The sequence below is a fragment of the Gigantopelta aegis genome, chromosome 4 (genome assembly GCF_016097555.1).
Source record: "Gigantopelta aegis isolate Gae_Host chromosome 4, Gae_host_genome, whole genome shotgun sequence".
Taxonomy (NCBI): Eukaryota; Metazoa; Mollusca; class Gastropoda; order Neomphalida; family Peltospiridae; genus Gigantopelta; species Gigantopelta aegis.
The window spans coordinates 14683477-14704377 of record NC_054702.1 but is presented as its reverse complement, the minus strand read 5'-3'; the positions used below and the strand labels follow the sequence as shown (position 1 = coordinate 14704377).

The 20901-nt window shown below is 36.4% G+C and overlaps 1 protein-coding gene across 5 annotated transcripts in view; it reads right to left on the bottom strand.

The window, feature by feature from the left end:
- Positions 1–20901, bottom strand: part of LOC121372695 (ubiquitin carboxyl-terminal hydrolase 34-like) — a 104918-nt gene that overhangs the window by 66799 nt on the left and 17218 nt on the right. For 3 of the 5 annotated variants that reach the window (XM_041499157.1, XM_041499159.1, XM_041499161.1), the window contains 20 exons: positions 19998–20077; positions 18487–19302; positions 17573–17736; positions 16322–16521; positions 15876–16000; positions 15095–15222; positions 14487–14576; positions 13808–13897; positions 12978–13057; positions 12000–12154; positions 10480–10596; positions 8505–8690; positions 6936–7139; positions 5941–6189; positions 3725–3913; positions 2916–3044; positions 2182–2319; positions 1550–1624; positions 829–915; positions 126–299 (listed from right to left, as the gene is read on the bottom strand). In XM_041499157.1, coding sequence (XP_041355091.1) covers positions 126–299; positions 829–915; positions 1550–1624; positions 2182–2319; positions 2916–3044; positions 3725–3913; positions 5941–6189; positions 6936–7139; positions 8505–8690; positions 10480–10596; positions 12000–12154; positions 12978–13057; positions 13808–13897; positions 14487–14576; positions 15095–15222; positions 15876–16000; positions 16322–16521; positions 17573–17736; positions 18487–19302; positions 19998–20077 — 3476 coding nt within the window. The remainder of the gene's footprint in view (positions 1–125; positions 300–828; positions 916–1549; positions 1625–2181; positions 2320–2915; positions 3045–3724; positions 3914–5940; positions 6190–6935; positions 7140–8504; positions 8691–10479; positions 10597–11999; positions 12155–12977; positions 13058–13807; positions 13898–14486; positions 14577–15094; positions 15223–15875; positions 16001–16321; positions 16522–17572; positions 17737–18486; positions 19303–19997; positions 20078–20901) is intronic. The other 2 variants (XM_041499160.1, XM_041499162.1) reach the window with 1 other exon arrangement.

Here is a 20901-nt window from a genome sequence, read left to right as displayed (position 1 = left end):
ACAAAAATACACATTGGCTATTGGGTGACGTCATTCAAGTGCTCTACCACTGCACAGATCCCATTCCCAAATTAACCCCCCCCCCCCCCCCCCCCCCCCCCAAATACAATTGATCCATTTAATACCTGGTTCAAACGTGGAATCAATATCTTCTCCTGATTGGATTTGGATTTCTTTGGCTTTTTCTTTGGACTTTCAAAGATATCGTACGCATCCTCTGGACCAGTTTCGAGATCTGCTGGATTCACTGCGAACTTGGTGATGAGCTGGAGCAGGTAGGCCAGACACTCCTGATTCCACTGAAAAACAACATCCATGTATGTTACATACAATAAAGAAAGAAAGAAAAGAAAGACATTTGTTTGTCAGTAAGGAAGCTAGTTGCAACCTCATAAGCTACTCATGTTGAAAATTCAGCACTGGATGTTTTATGTGCAGGACAATACAAACCACAGCTTTGGATGAACAAGCATTGGTTGAGATGGAGTGATAATCATACAACTTATTGTTCAGCGAATTTAAATCTCTCACCTATCACAAACTGGTTTAGAGTTTTAAAAAAAGAAAGAAAAAACCCCCATCTGCATGATTAATCTAGTCGCATTAAAAAAACCCATCAAATTAAAAGTAATTAGTATTACAATGTTTTAACATGTAATAAGATGAACATCCACAGGTGAAACTATGATTAAGTGTCATTAATCTTGAATTTAATGTAATTAAATGATAAAACTTAGCATAAAGCTAATGTAAGATCTACATATTGCTTTTCAATAACAATGCAAATTTTAAAAAACTAAAATTTACAAAACCAAAGCAGAAAATTACCTGACTCCAGCTTCCATCATCCTTGGGTTGTAAAGTTCCCGACATAAAGATTTTCAACAGATGACTCAAACCACCTTTCTCAACAAACTGTTAAAACAAAGAAAAACGAGAAGCTGAATGTACAATCCAAGACTCATAATTTCATAAGATCAGTTACATAACTGTAAATCATGAAACGAACAAATTGGTCAGCTGAAAAAGAAAAATGCGAGCAGAATTCTGACAGATTATTAAATTGTCTAAACATTTTATACTGGGAACATTTTCTTCAGTACTGCGCAAGTTTCAGAGATCGCTACACCATTTTAAAACATTAAACAGTAGTTGCTAATTAATTTTCAGTTGACTAGAAATATCACTAATCAAGATTTATAAAAATGTATACATCTCTATAGATAAACATATATGAGCTGTCACATGGATAACTTGGAAAATAAATATATATATATATTTTCTTCTTCTTTTCAAATAACAAGTAATAACCTCAAAAAAACTGAATATCAGGTATTAGCGTTCCATCATAATTCTTATCTTGTAAAAACACAGCATCAATGACAGCACTTTTTCAACATCAAAATATACAACTTCAAACTTTGAGATGCATTTACTCAGTTTCTAACATCATGCTAAGTTATAGATTTTCACATGTGATGGCTCATATATTAGTGGGGGGAAAAACCGAGATGAAAAGTGCAAGTGAATGTACAATAGTAGTAGTTACATTTTGATTCCAAAGATTCTCTGTTGCTTCTTCTTCTGAATCCAGACTGGTGGCATCACCGCCTCCAGACAGCATCTGCAATAAACACCAATCAATTCATTAGTCAAACTGAAGAAAACCGGTTTTCTCTGTTCATGAATACTTAGCCCAACCTCTACCGATCTCAGGACTGTCTTGCATTTCTTTTAAGTTCATTGGGGTATGAAAAAACCCCCATCTGCACCCCATCTGTGTGAAGTGGTGGAAGTGGGGAAGAATAGACTGCAGTGAGGGTGATTAATCCAGAACCATTGCACCTCAAACAAGCATCCTACCATTGATGAACATCCCACACCATAGAATGGATTCAGTATTATCAGTAATTCATTTTTAACAGATTTAGTTGTTAATAAACTTTTGAGGTTTTAATTTTACATGATTAAATAGCCAACATAAAGAGATGAGTGTATGTACCAGTGACTACATCCCAAACCCATATAATGGAGTAAGTACTAATTTTTAACAGATTTAAGCATTGATATATATTTTTGAGGTTTTACTTTTACATAAATGTTTAACAGATTTAGTCATTGATATATATTTTTGAGGTTTTACTTTTACATAAATTGCCAAAACAAAGAGATAAGACTTACCAGTGACTTGCGTCTCAGTTTTGCACTGTGCGACATGGACTCGATAATCTGTAGGGAGTAGTACAGCTTGTGGGGACTTGACAGAGGTAGTAGGCTGTCCCAATCCACCGTTACTGTACCATCAGAATCACCAGTAACCTGTTCAAATAGATAAACACATAAACACTGGTATATTACATTATATATTTATTAGTGGATTTGTCGTACCCTGGTTAAACACTGGTATAATACATTATATATTTATTAGTGGATTTGTCGTACCCTGGTTTATTATGTAAATAGATTTTCCCAGTCTGTCCCAGTCTGTTGTTATTGTATCATCAGAACCATTGGTAACCTGTTCAAATCGATGAATACACTCAACACTGGAATTTTTTTTATTTTTACTGGCAAATATCTCAGTATTTAAATAAATGAAAGGTTAGAAATCATTATACACTATGTATTTATTATGTAAACAGGTACTAAGCTGTCCCAGTTTACGGTTACTGTACCATCAGAACTAGCATTAATCTGTTCAAATAGGCTCACAATTGGTACTGATTACTTTCACCAATAAAAACCTTTTACAATAATAACATTTAAAGATTTTTTCTGATAAATAATATTTAATATCTTTAAAATGTTTGGGGTTTGTGGATTAATTTTTTTTAACTTAACACCACCAACAATACCAATAACGTGTCCATTTTACAATGAACCACCATTTTCGACTACAAATAATTTCAACTCACCTTCTCTGTGGCGAGACTTTTGAAGCCATTGAGATAGTTTTGACAAGTTGGAAGGATCAGTAACAACTCCCACACATTCCTCGACAACCTGCGAGCTTCGGCTTGTAGCGCAGCCCGATCATGATTTTCCTGATAAAAATAAATGATTTAAAAACATCATCAAAGCAAAATGCAGGGGAAAATGGAAGAACATTGTGTTCAATACTGTAATACATTGTTTAATCAGCAGCAATAAGGTGTCTAACAAGGTAATTGTGACATGGACTAGAATAGAAATATACAAACTTGCAGCTACCACATATACAAGTCGTACAAATTAGCAAACAGGGGTGGGAATTGGTGAACTGTAAGAAAGAGGAAATCTAGAAGGGTCCGGACCACCATTTTTACTTCAGATATCACACGCAACGCCGGCTAAAGCTTACTCGTTCCCTTTGCAAATGAAACCAAATAAGAAACGTGGCCGCATTTAGATTCATAATGACGTCACAACGTAATTTGATGTGTAACGTCATCATTTAGGACAGTTTTACGATATCGTAGCGTTAAGATAGCTTCGAAAATCTAAGTCCTTACGTAAATATAGTTTGTAACCGAGTGTATAATCGAAAGTTGATTACTTGGTACAAATTGATTATAACCGATTATCAATAACGATATTCTTATCAAATCCCAACACAAGGTTACCGAAATATTCATATTCTCAGTAAGCAATTGTAATTAAATGATTTTTTTAATAATGTAAAAATATTTTATTTGATGAAAACCTAGTCCCTTAAACAATGAGCAGAACAAGAGAAATGTGTTACCATTGCGGAGAACTCAAACTCCCAGTCCCCGAGCTGCTGTAACAACATGAAGAGGTTGTCAAAGTGTGGTTCCTGCAGCAGGATTATCATGGGAAGTCTCTCTCGTGGCGGGGACGGGAGACTCGAAGACGGCAAAGTTCCGTCCAGTTTCCTTGGCTGTCGACTGGCTCCAACTGACACAAACACAAGCTGTAGAACAAAAATGAGTATCTATAAATTAGTGTTTTTTTTCTAGCTTTTTTTAGCATGGTGTCACACCATGCGTCAATAGTCTAGCGCCATCCTGCCTTAATCGATGTTATGTTGCCCTGAGATTAAAGAACCCTTTTCCAATAATTAATTCTAAAATTGCCTTTATAAAAGACTAAAAAAATCTATTATTAATTAATAAAATATGCCTGTTATATATTTTGCCATTCACTAATTAAAGTAAGCACATTAACTATATTTATTTTTATTTTTATTAATTTTTGTTGTCTTCAATGAAAAATGGTGAAAATGCCCCAAAAATGTTTTGTCTACCATGCCTAGGAAAAACACTATACAAAGCTGCCTATAATGAGCAAATCGCACCTGCATTCAGTAGACAGAACTGAAAAAAACATTCAGTAGTCTGGTTCATATGCTTCACGTTAAACTAAACAATCACATCAGGAACCAATCATATAGTACATGTATGTTTGCACCACCTGAACGCAGGGCAGATGTCTCATTTAATGTGTGTGTATGGTGTAATGTTTGTTTTGTTTAATGACACCACTAGAGCACATTGATTTATTAATCATTGGCTGTTGGATGTCAAACATATGGTAATTTTGACACAGTCATAGAGAGGAAACCCACTACATTTTTTATATGCACTGGCATGTGTGATGTATGTATGTTATGCAAATTGTGCATGTTCAAATATATAAAGTTTTTTAAGAAGACAAAATCAGGTATATTCGTCCAATTAGCAGCAAGGGATCTTTTATATGCACCAACCGAGACAGGATGTTGTGCACTGGGTGGACCAAGAAATAGCACAATGGACCCACCGACCACATATGAGGCAAGTGTTGACCACTTCGATATGACGGGGATCGATCCTAGACCGACTGCACATCAGGTGAGCACTTTACCACCTGGCTACATCCCACCCCCAATGCGACACCAAGACAAGAAATTAAATTAGAGATTTTTCTTTAGTATATCACCAGAAACATAAAATGATATATTAGATATTTTTGAGATTCCATCTCATAATGTGTTGCTTCTGACACAAAACCTGGAATTCACTGAACCACGGAATCATGTTAAGTTTACAGCCTGCAAAGTTTGGTTTTGTTTAACGACACCACTAGAGCACATTGATTAATTAATCATTGGCTATTGGATGTCAAACATGCTACATTTTCCTAAAAGTAGCAAAGGATCTGTTATATGCACCATCCCACAGACAGGATAGCATATATCAAGGCCTTTCATGTACAAGTTGTGATGCACTGACTGGATCAATACTAGACCGACCATTCACCAGGCGAATTCTTTACCACTGGGCTACGTCCCGCCCAGCAAGGTGTGTAAATACCTCCAAGGTGTGTAATTACCTCCAAGGTGTGTAGTTACCTCCAAGGTGTGTAAATACCTCCAAGGTGTGTAAATACCTCCAAGGTGTGTAAATATCTCCAAGGTGTGTAAATACCTCCAAGGTGTGTAGTTATCTCCAAGGTGTGTAAATACCTCCAAGGTGTGTAAATACCTCCAAGGTGTGTAAATACCTCCAAGGTGTGTAAATATCTCTAAGGTGTGTAAATACCTCCAAGGTGTGTAGTTACCTCCAAGGTGTGTAATTACCTCCAAGGTGTGTAAATATCTCTAAGGTGTGTAAATACCTCCAAGGTGTGTAGTTACCTCCAAGGTGTGTAATTACCTCCAAGGTGTGTAAATATCTCTAAGGTGTGTAGTTATCTCCAAGGTGTGTAGTTACCTCCAAGGTGTGTAAATACCTCCAAGGTGTGTAAATACCTCCAAGGTGTGTAAATACCTCCAAGGTGTGTAAATATCTCTAAGGTGTGTAAATACCTCCAAGGTGTGTAAATATCTCTAAGGTGTGTAATTATCTCCAAGGTGTGTAAATACCTCCAAGGTGTGTAAATATCTCTAAGGTGTGTAAATATCTCTAAGATGTGTAAATACCTGCAAGGTGAGTAAATATCTGCAAAGTGTGTAAATACCTGCAAGTCTTTGAACTGCATTTCTCCGAGTGTCTTCTCATCCATGTCGACAGTCAGCTCCTGGCCCTGTGTGATCATGCGGATGGGACCGTCGCCCAGCATGGCCCCGAGGATGGGCGACACCAGCCCGTGCTTCCCCTCCGCCTGCTTGCGCTGGACCTGCTGCTGGCATTGAAGGGTCTCCCACCAGCGCGCCACCTCCGCGCGTAACTCAGCAACCAGGTCGGTGGACATCATGTCTAGCTGGGTCTACAAACAAAACGATGACAGTTACACTGCATACAGACTAAAACTGAAGAGCTACATGTATGATGAAACAAGCATACATGTTCCCAGCTGGGCCCAACAAATATTCATATCACCTAAGTTCAGGGGCTACAATTCTGTGAAAAATGGGTAAAGTCAAACTTGATCTCAAATAGAACATCAGGGCTAGCTCTGCCACTGGCCAAATTCGCCAACTGCAAATTTTAGGAACAATTGGCGAATTTTATTTTAATTTGGCGAAAATAATTTGTGTAGTAATTGATATTTTGTTGGAAAATAGCTGTAGGTTTTGTATTTTTTAGATAATTTGACAAAATTTTCTGATCACCCAGACCTAGCCCTGAACATGATCAAGCTATACACCAAGATTACAGCTCAATATCTTGATGCACTGCCAAAAACAAAGTCCAGAAAACAACTTTTTGTATCTCCTAAGTTTAAGGGCAATAATTCAGTCCAAAATGGGTAAATCACTATGAAAGTCAAATTTGATCCGTAACAGTACATGATAAAGCTATACAAAACATATCTCAAGGAATTGTAAAAAAAATGGTATGTGGGACAGATAGATGGACGGAGATGAAACCTATACTCCCCTTCGGTTGAACCAATAGGAGACTAATAAATGATTACAATAACATAATTATTATACTGCACCCACTTCAACACCAACTCCTTTTGTGATTAACAAAGAGTTATGTTGTTAAAAATTAACTTTTAATGTTTACCTTTTCTGTCATGCCACCAGGTTGAAGTAGAATGCGGACGTTAGCGGAATTCTTTTCCATCCTCAGCTGCTGATGACTGATAATTCCCTGGCTGTCGATCTGCCAGTTACGCAGGTGGTACGAGTATCGCTTCTTGAAGGCTTCCAGGTGCGTCTTCAACAGAGTCAAGCCTCGTTTGATGATCAGTAAACTCGCACTGGCATCCTAAACACAAAATAAAACAATTATATACAGTGGACTCTGTCTAAACCGGACTCACTTCGTACCGTTGAAATAGTCCGGTTTACACAGAGGACCGGTTTAGACAACAATGACATTTGAACCCATGGATGGTTGGGAAACACAGTCATAAAAGTCAGACTTGCAATGGATTATTTCACAGACATAAAACTTAAACCTAAAGGGACATTCCTGAGTTTGCTGCAATTTTTAAGATGTTATCCACTAACAGAGACTTTTTAACGATTGTAATTACATATCAAATATATTTTTCTGCATAAAATATTAGTGGCTGCATATTAAACGTGTTTCTGGTCGTTCTAATATTTGTACTTGGTTAAATTTCATTTTATTTCCTATAACATTATTTATTCGTACGTACGAAATTATCTGAATACAAAATCCAGATCTAACAGCCTACCGCAATAAGAGTAAACTTCACACGAGTGTGATTACATTTTGTATTTGATCTTGCGACAGTGTCCTGATTACTTGGCAATCGACGATCATTGTTGAACTAATTAAGCAGCCCTTCCTTCAGTCAAATCCTAATCCAGTGTAGACAGAGGTAATTAATGCATGAACAGTTCTGTCGTTCTTGATTTTTGATCCGGAGTCCGGAGTAGACAGAGTACGGATTAGGCAGAGATTTATACCTAAGAGATAAACGGTAGCTGGACGGGGCTTTAGAAATGGACCGGTTTACGCAGAGATCCGGATTACACAGAATCCGGTTTAGACAGAGTCCACTGTACATTAAATATTGTTACTACTTTGTATAAAACAACAAAATAATTTTAAAAGTGAAAGTTAAAAGCATTGTATGAATGTGGGAACTACAGTTGTTTTCAAACAAAGAACTTGGGTTTTTTAGGAGTGGTGCATCTGCTTTCAATTTTTTCAATTCTTATTATAATATATATATAATACTAAAATGCTTTTCAAGTTACATCAGACTAGTTTTGATGGACAAGAGTGTACCAATATAGTGTCAAAATAACAATAGGTCAACCTTTCAAAACACTGAACACTAAAACATATCTGCTGAAAGAGTTCCGGTTTTTTTACTGTTTCTTGTATACATTCAACTTTATTTTTTATGAATTTGAGATATATTTTTATTGCTATGAACATGTCATTCTATGCAAAATACGGCAATCAATAGTCATCTTTCGACTGCCATCACTACAAACACTACACAGACTTACTTCAATCTGGCGAGAACACAGATGATCTATCATAAAATGTGATCAACACTACACAGACTACAGAGAGCTCAAATGATCTATGATAAAATGTGATTAACACTAAAATGATTCTACATAAAATGATATTAATCACTACACGGACCTCCTTCATTGTGGCGAGCGCGAGCAGCAAGTTCTTCATGCAGCGTTTGATGAATTCCTCCTCCTTGTCCAGCAGGCCGTTGCCGAAGCCGATGTAGTAGAGGTTGAGATACTGGATCGCCGCCATGCTGACATCCTTGTCAGTCGCTCGCAGAGCAATACTCCACAGCTGGTCCATCCCACACACCTGGTACAAAAAGGGCAGAAAGAGTAAAGGAAACGACGTCTACTATAATGCTAAAACTTGAAATAATGATCATAGTTGCCACATAACAGGCAGAACGTAGGAATCCATTCAACACTGTTAACCCTCGAAGTATTCTACACACAGAGAAAAAAAAAAAAGAAGTAAAGAAAACAATAACTACTATAATGTTAACTCTTATGCTTAATTGTTCAGGGCCCGAAACTGCCAGTCACCAGGTCGCCAAATGCAACCAAAGTGCCGTTTGGGAAAAATATTATTTGGGCGATCTATTAATAATTATTATATGGGATATATTTATTCCACATTAAATAATTACTCGTGATTAGCAAAACTGAACATATCGTCTAACCGTAATTTGTCAACATCCATTTATAAACATTGATTTTGTAATTAGGTGTAGTCTTCATAAAATAAAGACTTCCTGATCCAATTTGTAACCATTTGGAACATCTCATTTCAATACCATGTTTATTATATACATAGCAATGAAATATATAGATCTACGGAAACCATAAAAGTGATATCTGGTGAAAAGTCATATTTTCCTGGATTTTAGCTACAGTGAAAATATAGAAATCGTATTTACTTTTTTGTAAAAGAGCATGATTAAATTATTTCCCTTTGGCTCGTTTCTTCATGTATAAATTTGATGATTATCAATGCATCTGATCTTATTTGAAAAAAAAGAAGTAATTTAAACAACTGTACCTATAGAAAAGGGATACGAAGTGCAATTACGATAAAATATCTAAAACTAATTGAATACAAAGCTAAATAATGATGACACAATGTAGTGTCATTGAGTGTAAGTGTAAGAAATTAACAGCGTTCGATTAGTTTTGTTTTTGTGGGAGTTTTTGGAGGATCGCTTTATCAGGTATGTTTGCACAGCAGTATTATTAAATAAATGTTAATAAAGATAATTTTTATTTAAATTTCTTTTTAAAAGTCTATGGTCAAGTAAATTTTCTGGAAAAGTTCCATAGGAAGAAATATATCATGGCGTTAAGTGTTTTTGATAGGATAAGTGAAAAATATTACCAAAAAGCGAAAGATATTGTCAAAAATTAGGAAAGATGTATATAATAAATAGACCATTTCTAGAAGTGGTTCTTCAAATCAATATACCTTTATTGAAGCATATTTCATATGCTTACTTAAAAAGTGGTTTTAATAATTAAACGTTTTCAAATGTTTAAAACAAACCTAAAATATAAGTATTTCATGTTTGGGTTATCTAAAGCCAGTCTGGGCTACTGAAAAAGAAAATTTAATTGCCCAGATATTTTGTTTTGGGCTACCATACTTTTCTGAAAATGTGTCGGGGAGAATTTATTTTAGACATTTAATTCAACACTAACCAATTAAAGCAATGGATAAAAGGTAATTTACAATATAATCTTATACCCCATTGCAAAATAATTCAGTTATCTAATTCTTATCATTATACATAGTTAACAGAATACTGCTATTATTAGTGGAGTTTAATACTAGACTAATTTTTCTATGGGAATCAACATGTTGATATTGTTTCATGCAACAAGGGACTGATGATATGCTAAATGGGCTATCTGACAATAAACAAGCTAGTATTTTGACATCTGTTGTGTCGTTTTTGTTTTTGAAATCACAGAACTATATCACTTCCAAAATAAAATAGCAGCTTCAACTTCTCATTACTGCTTAATTGGTGACATGGGACAAAGTTCAGTTAAACAAAAGCGCCATTTTGCAGGCAGAAATAATCAGTGTACACAGTATTACTAACCTGGTCCTCTGACATGGGGTTGTCCAGTGAGTCGTTGGCAACGCGGGCGAGCTGGGAGAGCTGCTGGAACAGATTCAACCCAATCATGCTCATCGTCTCCGACCGCAGCTGTGGCATCTGCAGGTTGCAACATAATGGATAAAATACATGTATACTTTTGATAACTAAAAGCTATGTAATGTTTGTTTTGTTTAATGACACCACTAGAGCACACTGATTTATTAGTGAGCGGCTATGGGTGTCAAACATTTGGTAATTTTGACAAATAGTCTTAGGTACATTTTTAATTAAAATAGCAAGGGATTTTTATAAGCACCATCCCACGGACAGGATAGCACATACTATGGCTTTTGATATGCCAGTCGTGGTGCACTGGCTAGAATGAGAAATAGCCCAATGGGCCCACCGACGGGGATTGATCCTAAACTGACGCTTTATGCGAACACTTTACCACTGGGCTACATCCCACCTTTTTATTAACAACTAAAACAATAGTTAACACCTTTTCAACAAATAAATTGGAGAGAACAATGGAATATGTCAGTTGTAAAATAACTAGAAATAAATACACAACACAAAATGTAAACAATGAATTAATGGATGTTTATAAATACTCCAGCATAACACAACATATATGTACTATTGGGTTTTGATTGAATGTTTGTTTAACGACACCCCAGCACAAAAATACATATCGGCTATTGGGTGTCACTGTACTATTGGGTGTCAAATATCAACAACACACGGAATATTTACAGGGCAACAGTTGCTTCAATAAGACAAATACAAAACCATGACCTGAAGGCTTTCTGTCTTAGACTGGGGTTGTATTTAAAAACATTTTTTTTTTTAAATCAGATATTAAAAATTCATGTTTAATGTAATTAAATTAGAAACAAATTAAAATTAACTTACAATATTAAATAAAAATATATAGGGGCTACTGTGAATTTTTCATTAAAAAACAAGGAAAAGAACTGTTTTCAGGTGATACTAAAATCTGGAATTAAAAAATATTTGTTTTGTGAGATGAACATCCAGAGATGCAACTACAACCAAGTTTCAATAATTTATGACTGACAGTTTGTGAAAAATGGAGTAATGCTGTGTTCATTTGGTAATCATGAATATCATAATTCATAAGTTGTGTACACGACTTCATCAAATGAAGAGCATTCAGGCGATTTATAGACCATTTACACTGTCATCCCAATCTCCACATCTCATAATTAAATAAAAGATTTGTGTTTGTCCGCCATTTTTTCATGAATTGTCAAGATTGTGACAGAAAATCCTACCCCAGTTCACAAATTGTGTTCACGGGTTATTTCGCCAAACAATCGCTCTTCACAACTTGTGAATTGGGAAACATAATATTCACAACTTCTAATGAACACAGCATTAAACCCACAAACTTAACGCAGAGTAAAATGCATAGCTGATACCACTGCTGCTACCATCGGCAATGTAATACTTGTAACTAACCATCCGACTTAATGGAGACAAGACAAAAACCTTACCTTTTCCAGGAAGATATGTTTGAACGTCTCGAGGCCCAGTGCATGATGGTCCTTGCTCTTGGCCTGATTGAGAAACCAGCTAAGACAATCATCGGTACACTCGGGGTCCAATGCCAGACAATCCCACAGTTCATCCACTTGTTTCTGGTTTAACCCTGTGTCACAAAACAATTAATTAGAACGGAACTATGCTGAAAACAATCATTAACAAAGGACAAATATCAGAGATCAAAGTGGGTTTCGAAAAAATCAGTCCAGAAATTTTAATGTTGGTGGTTGGGTACTGAGATTGGCTCTTGGGTTAGATGTGCACAATGGTCTAAAATCACGGAACTTATTGAGAATAGTAAGTTTGTTTTGTTTAACGACTCACAAGAGCGCATTGATATGTTAATCATCGGCTATTGGATGTCAAACATTTGGTAATTCTGACACAGGAAACCCATTACATTTTCTTAATGCAGCAAGGGATCTTTTATATGCATTTTCCTACAGACAGGAAAGCACATACCACGTCCTTTGACCAGTTGTTGTGCACTGGTTGGAACGAGATATTCAGAATAGATGAAAAGCATCAGCTGAAACCATACTGTCAGTTTTGGATGGTGAATATGGACATTTTTGAACAGCGGAAAGCCAGGAAATCATGAATTCTGGATACATCCAGAAAACTTTAATCTCTAAAATATGGAGGCTAAAAAAATCCTAACTTTTGCAGAAAAGTATGTTCATTTTACAAAAACATAAAGAGGTGAACTAAAAATTTTTTAATACAACCATGCAAATATTAATTTGTTCATAGTAACCTATTCATGAATGAGTTTTATACATCACTTGGTTACCTTTATAGACAAGTTTTGACTCTAGGCTACTTTTCTTTATCTATAAAGTGGAAAGCTTACAGTCAATAAAACAATGAACTCTTAACTGGATGTAAAGCAAGCTGCAAAAGGAAGTAGTACTGCTATAAATACATACTGAAACCGTCCGGCGATAACGTGGAGAAAACACAGGTGAGAAACAGAAGTCGAACTTGAACTTGTTCTTGGTGGCTGTACCTAAATAACAACAACAAATACTGTCAAATGAAGATTTCAAAACATTCATTAGCTATTTTAACCACAGAGTAAAATTTTATAAATTATTCTTCTGGGTTTTTTATCAGGCCATATTTTTTTTGTTTCTTCCTTGTTTTTAAATTCTAAAAATAAAACCTTTTATAAAATTGTGGGTAAGGATGCATAAAGCAGACCAATTAAAAAAAATGGCTTGGAGTGTGGACATTTTATTATCCATGTGTCATTGATACAGCTGTTGACAATAAATACTTACAGTATATTAGACTGTTACAGTATATTAGACCGGTGATTTACACTTACAGTATATTAGACCGGTCATTTACACTTACAGTATATTAGACCGGTCATTTACACTTACAGTATATTAGACCGGTCATTTACACTTACAGTATATTAGACCGGTCATTTACACTTACAGTATATTAGACCAATTTACACTTACAGTATATTAGACCGGTCATTTACACTTACAGTATATTAGACCGGTCATTTACACTTACAGTATATTAGACCGGTCATTTACACTTACAGTATATTAGACCGGTCATTTACACTTACAGTATATTAGACCGGTCATTTACACTTACAGTATATTAGACCGGTCATTTACACTTACAGTATATTAGACCGGTCATTTACACTTACAGTATATTAGACCGGTCATTTACACTTACAGTATATTAGACCAATTTACACTTACAGTATATTAGACCGGTTATTTACACTTACAGTATATTAGACTGGTTATTCATTGTGTTGTTGTAGTGGACGAGATCTTGAAAGAAATGGGTCATCATCCCAAGCTCCTTTTCGGCCCACCTATAATGACACAAGGGATGTAAATGTAAATACATTTTCAAACAAATACACTACTAAAATTTATTATTTCATCAAACTACATCATACTCAACATGTATTTATTTGCATTGTCTATAGAGCAACAAGGAAATTTTAAACATATAGTCAGAGAGGAAACTGGTGTAAGTTAATCTTAGGAAATCGGGTATATTTATGTACGTGGGTATGTGTACGCATGGACAAGTATATTAATTTAATGGTCATTTAGACTTGTTTTTATGTTTGAGTGCAAATTATGTAATTGTTTCTAATTCTCTGAAGAACATGTCAACTGATATATGTGTATATTATAAATTGTATGTAACAAAGTATGTGTGGAGAGGCATTAATATAGGCTGATGGCCTGTTTGCCAATCCATTTCTTTTGTAAAATAAATATCGTTTAAACCACAGAGAGGAAACCTGCTACATTTTTCCATCAGTAGCAAGAGATCTTTTATATGCACCATTTCACAGACATGACAGCACATAGCTCAATGGGCCCACCAGCAGTGATCGATCCCAAACAAACCCCAGTGAAACAACAGCCAAAAAAAAAAGAGTAACTCACATAGTAATGGTGTGAGTGTCAGCTCCACTCCGGTACTGTTGAAATGAGCTGAAGATTTTTGGCAAAAGACGCAGAGAGACCACAACAGATCTACATGAAAAAAGAAAGAACAAAATCATAACAGTAATTAAAAGATTAAATTTGGAAACAAACAAAAACTCACACACCACAAATGCCTTGTGTTACAATTAAAATATTAAGTACTATGTACTAGTTTCACATTTAAAGTATATTATGGCACTAACTGATATAATTTACAATAATTATTGTAGGGATGTAATATGCAATAAAAATTAAATTTTTTAACAATTTAAACAACTGTTTTGGTGAAAGTAGCTATACTGAAGTATCTTGTAATTTATCACTTTAAAAAATTGTAAAATATATCCCCTTCATTTTTATTTATATCTCTCAAACAAAATACATTACAGCAGTATGCTACGTCCAATGAAATAACAGTGATATACATCATTTAGCAAGTTTCAGTGATATACATGGGGTCACCACATAACGTTATGAAGAATACAGGCTTGGAGTACTATTTGTGGTTAAAACTAGAAGCTTGCTTCTCATAAAACATAGCGATGCAATATGGAAATAGAACCCACTTGTGACTAGCAAGATTGTCAATGCAGGCTGCAATAAACTTGGTCCGGATTCGTTTATCGGTCGAGTAGCACACCAGAGTACACAGTGCCTTCTCCGCTTCCACTGCTAACCCTTCTGGCAACTGACACTGAAATATAAACATAAATATAACGGCTAAAAGGGCTGCCAAAGCTAGTGGGGGAGGGACATGGGGAGAGAGGGCCAAGGAGGCAATGTCCACCCCACATTTGGTCACCTCTGCTATTACAATGTTAATGAATTCAAAAGGTTAATAGAGCAAAATGCTTTGGTAACGACACCCCTACCCAGTAGCTTACTGCAGTGTTATTTTCAATATTTATTATTTAAATTTATTGTCCGTCACCTCATTCACTGTGAATTATCTATATCAGTCTTAAATCCAGACCCCAAAATTATATAAGAAGAGGCCTTTGAATATTATGATATACTTATAAAAGAAATCTCACTCACAATATTATAACCTTCACTACTAACCATGATGAATAAATTAATGTCTAATTTTTTTACGTATAGTCTTAGAGAGGAAACCTGCTACATGTTTCCATTAGTAGCAACAGATCTTTTATATGCACTATCCCAGGCAGGGTAGCACATTCCATGGCCTTTGATATATCAGTCATGATGCACTGGCTGGAACGAAAAATAGCCCCATGGGCCCACCGATGGGGATCAATCCCAGATTGATCGCACATTAAGCGAGCGTTTTACCACTGGGATACATCCTGCCCCTCTGCTATGAGTAAAATGAGTTCTACTCACGGCAACGTCTTCTTGCACTAGATCCCACAGCAGAGTGTTGCCTTTCTTACAAACATCGTCGAACGTTGAGTCAGGACATGACGGTATGCTGATGTCTTTCTGTGGTGGCCGATGATGGACAATGCCTAACAATGAACATATCAAACATTACAAACAATAGAAAACATGACTGAAGAAATGATAAAATAAAATGACATTGGTTTTTAAAGATTGAAATTTTTTTTCAAAGAATATGTTGTGATTTTTTTTTTAACTCTTAAACAGCCAAAACACAAATAGCTAAATGTTATATTTTTATTGCAATTTAGAAAACAATAATCTCAAAATAGTATGGAAAAAAAGGCGTTTTTTGTGGGAAGAACTACAGACTAGTTCTCAACTCACAGTGAGGAATGTTCAGGTACATGTTTAAATAACATTAAACACTAGACTGGTTCTCGACTCACAGTGAGGAATGTTCTGGTACATGTTCAGCTGCTGCATCTGCTGACTGTTGTAGTGGGCATGGGCGTTGATCTGAGCGAGTTCCTCCTCACTCAACCCTTCCTCCCCCTCAAAGTCGGCCATGTTTTTATCCGACTTTGTGCTGAGGTGAGAGCTGTGACAACTGCCATCGTCCGGACTTAAAATGTCCTCCGCATATTCACTGCAACATAGAAGATTCAACATTACCACAACATTTCTGCAATTTATTACCCATATGAGCTCAAATATACGGGGTAATATATTTTTTTCATATTTGCAGTGTGCATATTGCTTCTACAGCCACCGATTGGTTGACTTAAAAATTATGATAATTGGTTGGTTGCTAGCCACAGGCAGAACTTCACTTTCATTCATTTAATATCCCATTCATGAGTCAGGTTGTACATACGGTATACGATCTACAGAAGTTTACAGGAAAATGTGGCCTAATTTGTTTCATAAACATGAAATGGTTTATTTACATAAGCAGCAGCTTTAATAGCATAGAAAATGTTCTAATCCAACTAGTCGTATTATTTTGTATTATAACATTTGGCTGTAAAAAGAACACCGTTATGTCACGACGTCACTTACATTACGTCATATAATGTGTATACAGTTATATGACATAATGGTCAATAGCTTTGTTGTTGATAGCACATACATTTTTATATTAAAAAAGTTAAAATTGACTATGGGTAATAAAGAGAATAACCAACTCGCTATGAGGAGTTACAAACTTATCTGTCCCATGTGAATGAATGTTGTAAAACCCTCACTAAAGGCTCGGGTTTACAACATTCATTTACTCGGGAAAGATAATTCGTAATTCATAGTAGCTCGCTAGTTATTCTCCAAGTAAAATGGAGCCCAGGACTACAAGAACTGTGAAGCAATGTATAGTGTTACAGGGCTTCAAGATTATGGTAGCCACACTTCCATGGCTAGTAATATTAAATTTTGGGCTGGTAAAAAATTACTGTTGTCATGTCAGACGGCTAGTGAAAAGAAAAAAGTTGTCAAATGTTTCATTTAAGTCCATTTTGTAAATATGAATATCCTCCCAACCCCCCAAATCTAAGGGTTTTTAATCTTTATCTCTCTCCTTAGGTGACCTATCTTATTATTGCTATTAGTAAAATTGTATTTACTGAAAGTACGAGTAGTAAATTTTTAATCATGGCTAGTAAATGTTTAAAATCATTGATCTCATGGCTAGTGGCTTTTTATACCCCTGGAACTGTCTGTTTCTGTGAGCTGCCTTCAAGTGCTGTACGATGGATGAGCAGTCAAAGGTTTCGATCTCTCCCTCAGATTTCTCCGTGCGCTCGTGGTGCTGCCGCTCATACTCTTCCATCACAGCCGCCGTCACAACGATGTCCGAGTCCAGTGACTCCTGAAATTAAACACACAGTAATGAACACCATGATATTAGAGCATTCATTTCATGTCACTTTATTGTAAAGCATGTTTTCCTAGGCACACACAGTTCAATACAGTGGGCCACGAGTCCAGAAGAATGGTCAATCTCTGCAATTAAGAAAACGCCCACAGCAAAAAAACATACCATTGATAAACACCGTGAATATAGTCGAAGGCAAAAACGTGCCGTGGAGAATTAAAAACTCAACTGTATTGCCGATTGCTGTGGGCAATTGCAGGGGTTGATGGATAATGATTAGTGGAAAAAATGTTAACTGAATTCAAATTAAAAGTTAATTTTGTTTGACATTTTACTAAATGCATAAATCCCCATAAACATGACCGTAGCCAATTAAATCGTTAGGAGCAAAAGAAAAATTGCATTCAAACCACAAGAGTAAATGAGAAAGGAGGAAATAGCTAGTGAGATGTTTGTTACTTTGAGTAACTATAACAAAAGGAAATTTTGAAGAAAATCTTAATATGGTTAAAATCGTACACCCTTCCACCCCCACCCAAAACATTTTTGTGAATTAGACCTGTCCTGTACGGAGGAGCTGGCAAAAGTCAACACCTGAGCCCATGACAGGCGTGCGCTACAACAGCTTGTTCTGAATGTGCACGTAAAACCCTATGAAGATGTTACCACTCCTCACCTGAGACGTGTTCCCTACATCCTATGACTTGACCTGTGAATTAGAATCAAGATGCTACCACTCCTCACCTGAGACGTGTTCCCTACATCAGAAACCTTCATCTTCTCCAGATTCTCGTCACTCTGCCCGAGACCTTTCTCCATATCGTCGGAAAACGACTTGTTTGACTTGGCGTGCCCGACCACCTGTTGCCGCCCGTCCATCTTGTGCTGTCTCTGTAACACGAGCTGTGCCGCCTGGTGCAGTAGGTGCTGCTGCCGGTGTCGCTCGAGCTGCTTGCGCCGGTGTTTCTGAACAACCTCGCGCGCGTGACACTGCAGCTTGACCTCACGGATGACCTTTGCCTCTTCATCATCGTCATCGAAGTCTGAGCTGTCCTCGCTTTCGCGGTGACACAAGTGTTTGATCTTGACGAGCCGTGCCTCCTTCATCAGCTCCTCATCCTCCGAGTTCAGATACTCCGAATCTTCGTCCTCGTGGCTGTGTTCACAGCACTCCTCCATCTCCGAGCTGTCGCCCTCAGACTCCTCCTGCCCTGAGACGTGTTTCTTCTTCAGTCCCTTGTGCATGTGGATTCTCTTATGCACCACCAGAGCCTTCACGTGTTCGTGTTCGTCGCTAGACTCACTGCACTCCACCTCGCTGTCGCTCCCCGCCCCTCGTAGTCCCGCGTGGTGAGCCTGGGCGAGCTTTATCTGTCTTAAACGTTTCAACTGTTCATTTGCAACAAGCTGTTCGTCAATTTCAGACTCCTCGCTGAAGTCGGATCCGATCCCGAGACTGCTCTCCGACTCGCCGGTCACATGTTTGTGCTGGTGGTGACAACAGTGGTGGATACTGCCGCCTTCTCCCACTTCAGCACTCTTAATCATACTGCTGTCAATCTGTCAAAATAAAAACACAACTCTTTATAGTCCTTCTCAGCCTCCATGAACACTGTTTTTTGTAAATAATTTTCGTTTCAAAAGTAAAAATGTTTTGCAAATAACAATTTAGAAAACAATTGGCTCAAAAATAAATAACTTGTTGTAAATACCATAGTAAGTGAAAGATGTTCCCTGATGGGAAGGACAATAGGTAGAAAACTTTACTAATATACTGCACTAACATTAATCTATGGTCTATATTTTTGTACTAACTTTGACATTCAATTACAGCAAAAACAGAAAAAACCCATTTCATTTCTTTTTCTAGATCTTTAACATTAATTTACATGTACTTAACCAATACAAATTTAAAAGGTCATTGAACACTTATATAAGAATATTTCTTACCATCACCATCCCCTCCAAATGTTTTGAATGCAAAAACCTGTCCTCATTCAAATTGTACAATACTTCTGTCGACATCCCCTCCTTTCAGTGACACCATGACATTATTTGATTAACATTATTGGGTTTTCTGCTTCAAGCGTGGATTTATTTTTTTGATAATAAATACTTGACAAACAATCATGTACAGATGGGCCCACCGGCAGGGATTGATACTAAACCGACCACACATCAGGTCACAAAAGTTTAAATTATTTTATTGCTAAAGGCATGTAGCCTATTAGATATTAAATGAGTTCTTTTTTAACCTGCTTCGTGTGTTCTCCCTCAGATTCATGAATGCTCTCACTGCTGCTGACCTCGTGCTTTCCTGGCTTACCTAGACCTGCTAAATCAAAAACATTACACACACTTTAATGTCGTACTAATCCACTCTAGACCTGCTAAGTCAAAAACATTACACACACTTTAATGTCGTACTAATCCACTCTAGACCTGCTAAGTCAAAAACATTACACACACTTTAATGTCGTACTAATCCACTCTAGACCTGCTAAGTCAAAAACATTACACACACTTTAATGTCGTACTAATCCACTCTAGACCTGCTAAGTCAAAAACATTACACACACTTTAATGTCGTACTAATCCACTCTAGACCTGCTAAGTCAAAAACATTTCAAACACTTTAAAATCATACTACTCCAACCTAAACCTACTCAAACACATAATACTAATTCAACCTAGTCCTGCTGAAAACACAAAACATTTTTAAAAATTTAACATCATACTAATCAGTAATGTGTTAAGAACCATAGCTGATAACAGTCAGACTACACGACATCTTGGTGTATTATTATATAAAGCAAACATTCTATTAAGCTATAATAAAATAAATGCTAGATTTTCTTCCCAACTCTTTTTTTAAAATGGGGGTGAGGAGAGGATATTGGAAATACTAAACATTAAACATCATAGGACAAAATTGTTTTGGGAGTGGGGCTAATAAAACAAAACGAAATGGGGCACATCAAGCATGATAGGACTCATTTTGGAGGAGGCAATAAAACAAACTGAGATGGGCCAATAAAACCAATAAAACAAACAGGGGAGGGTCATTATCTTTTGGAAGGGTGAGGATGAAAATTAATATTCATTTTATTATGGCCTTATTTTCCATATAAATGCCTAACAAATGGTTAACTTTTCCCA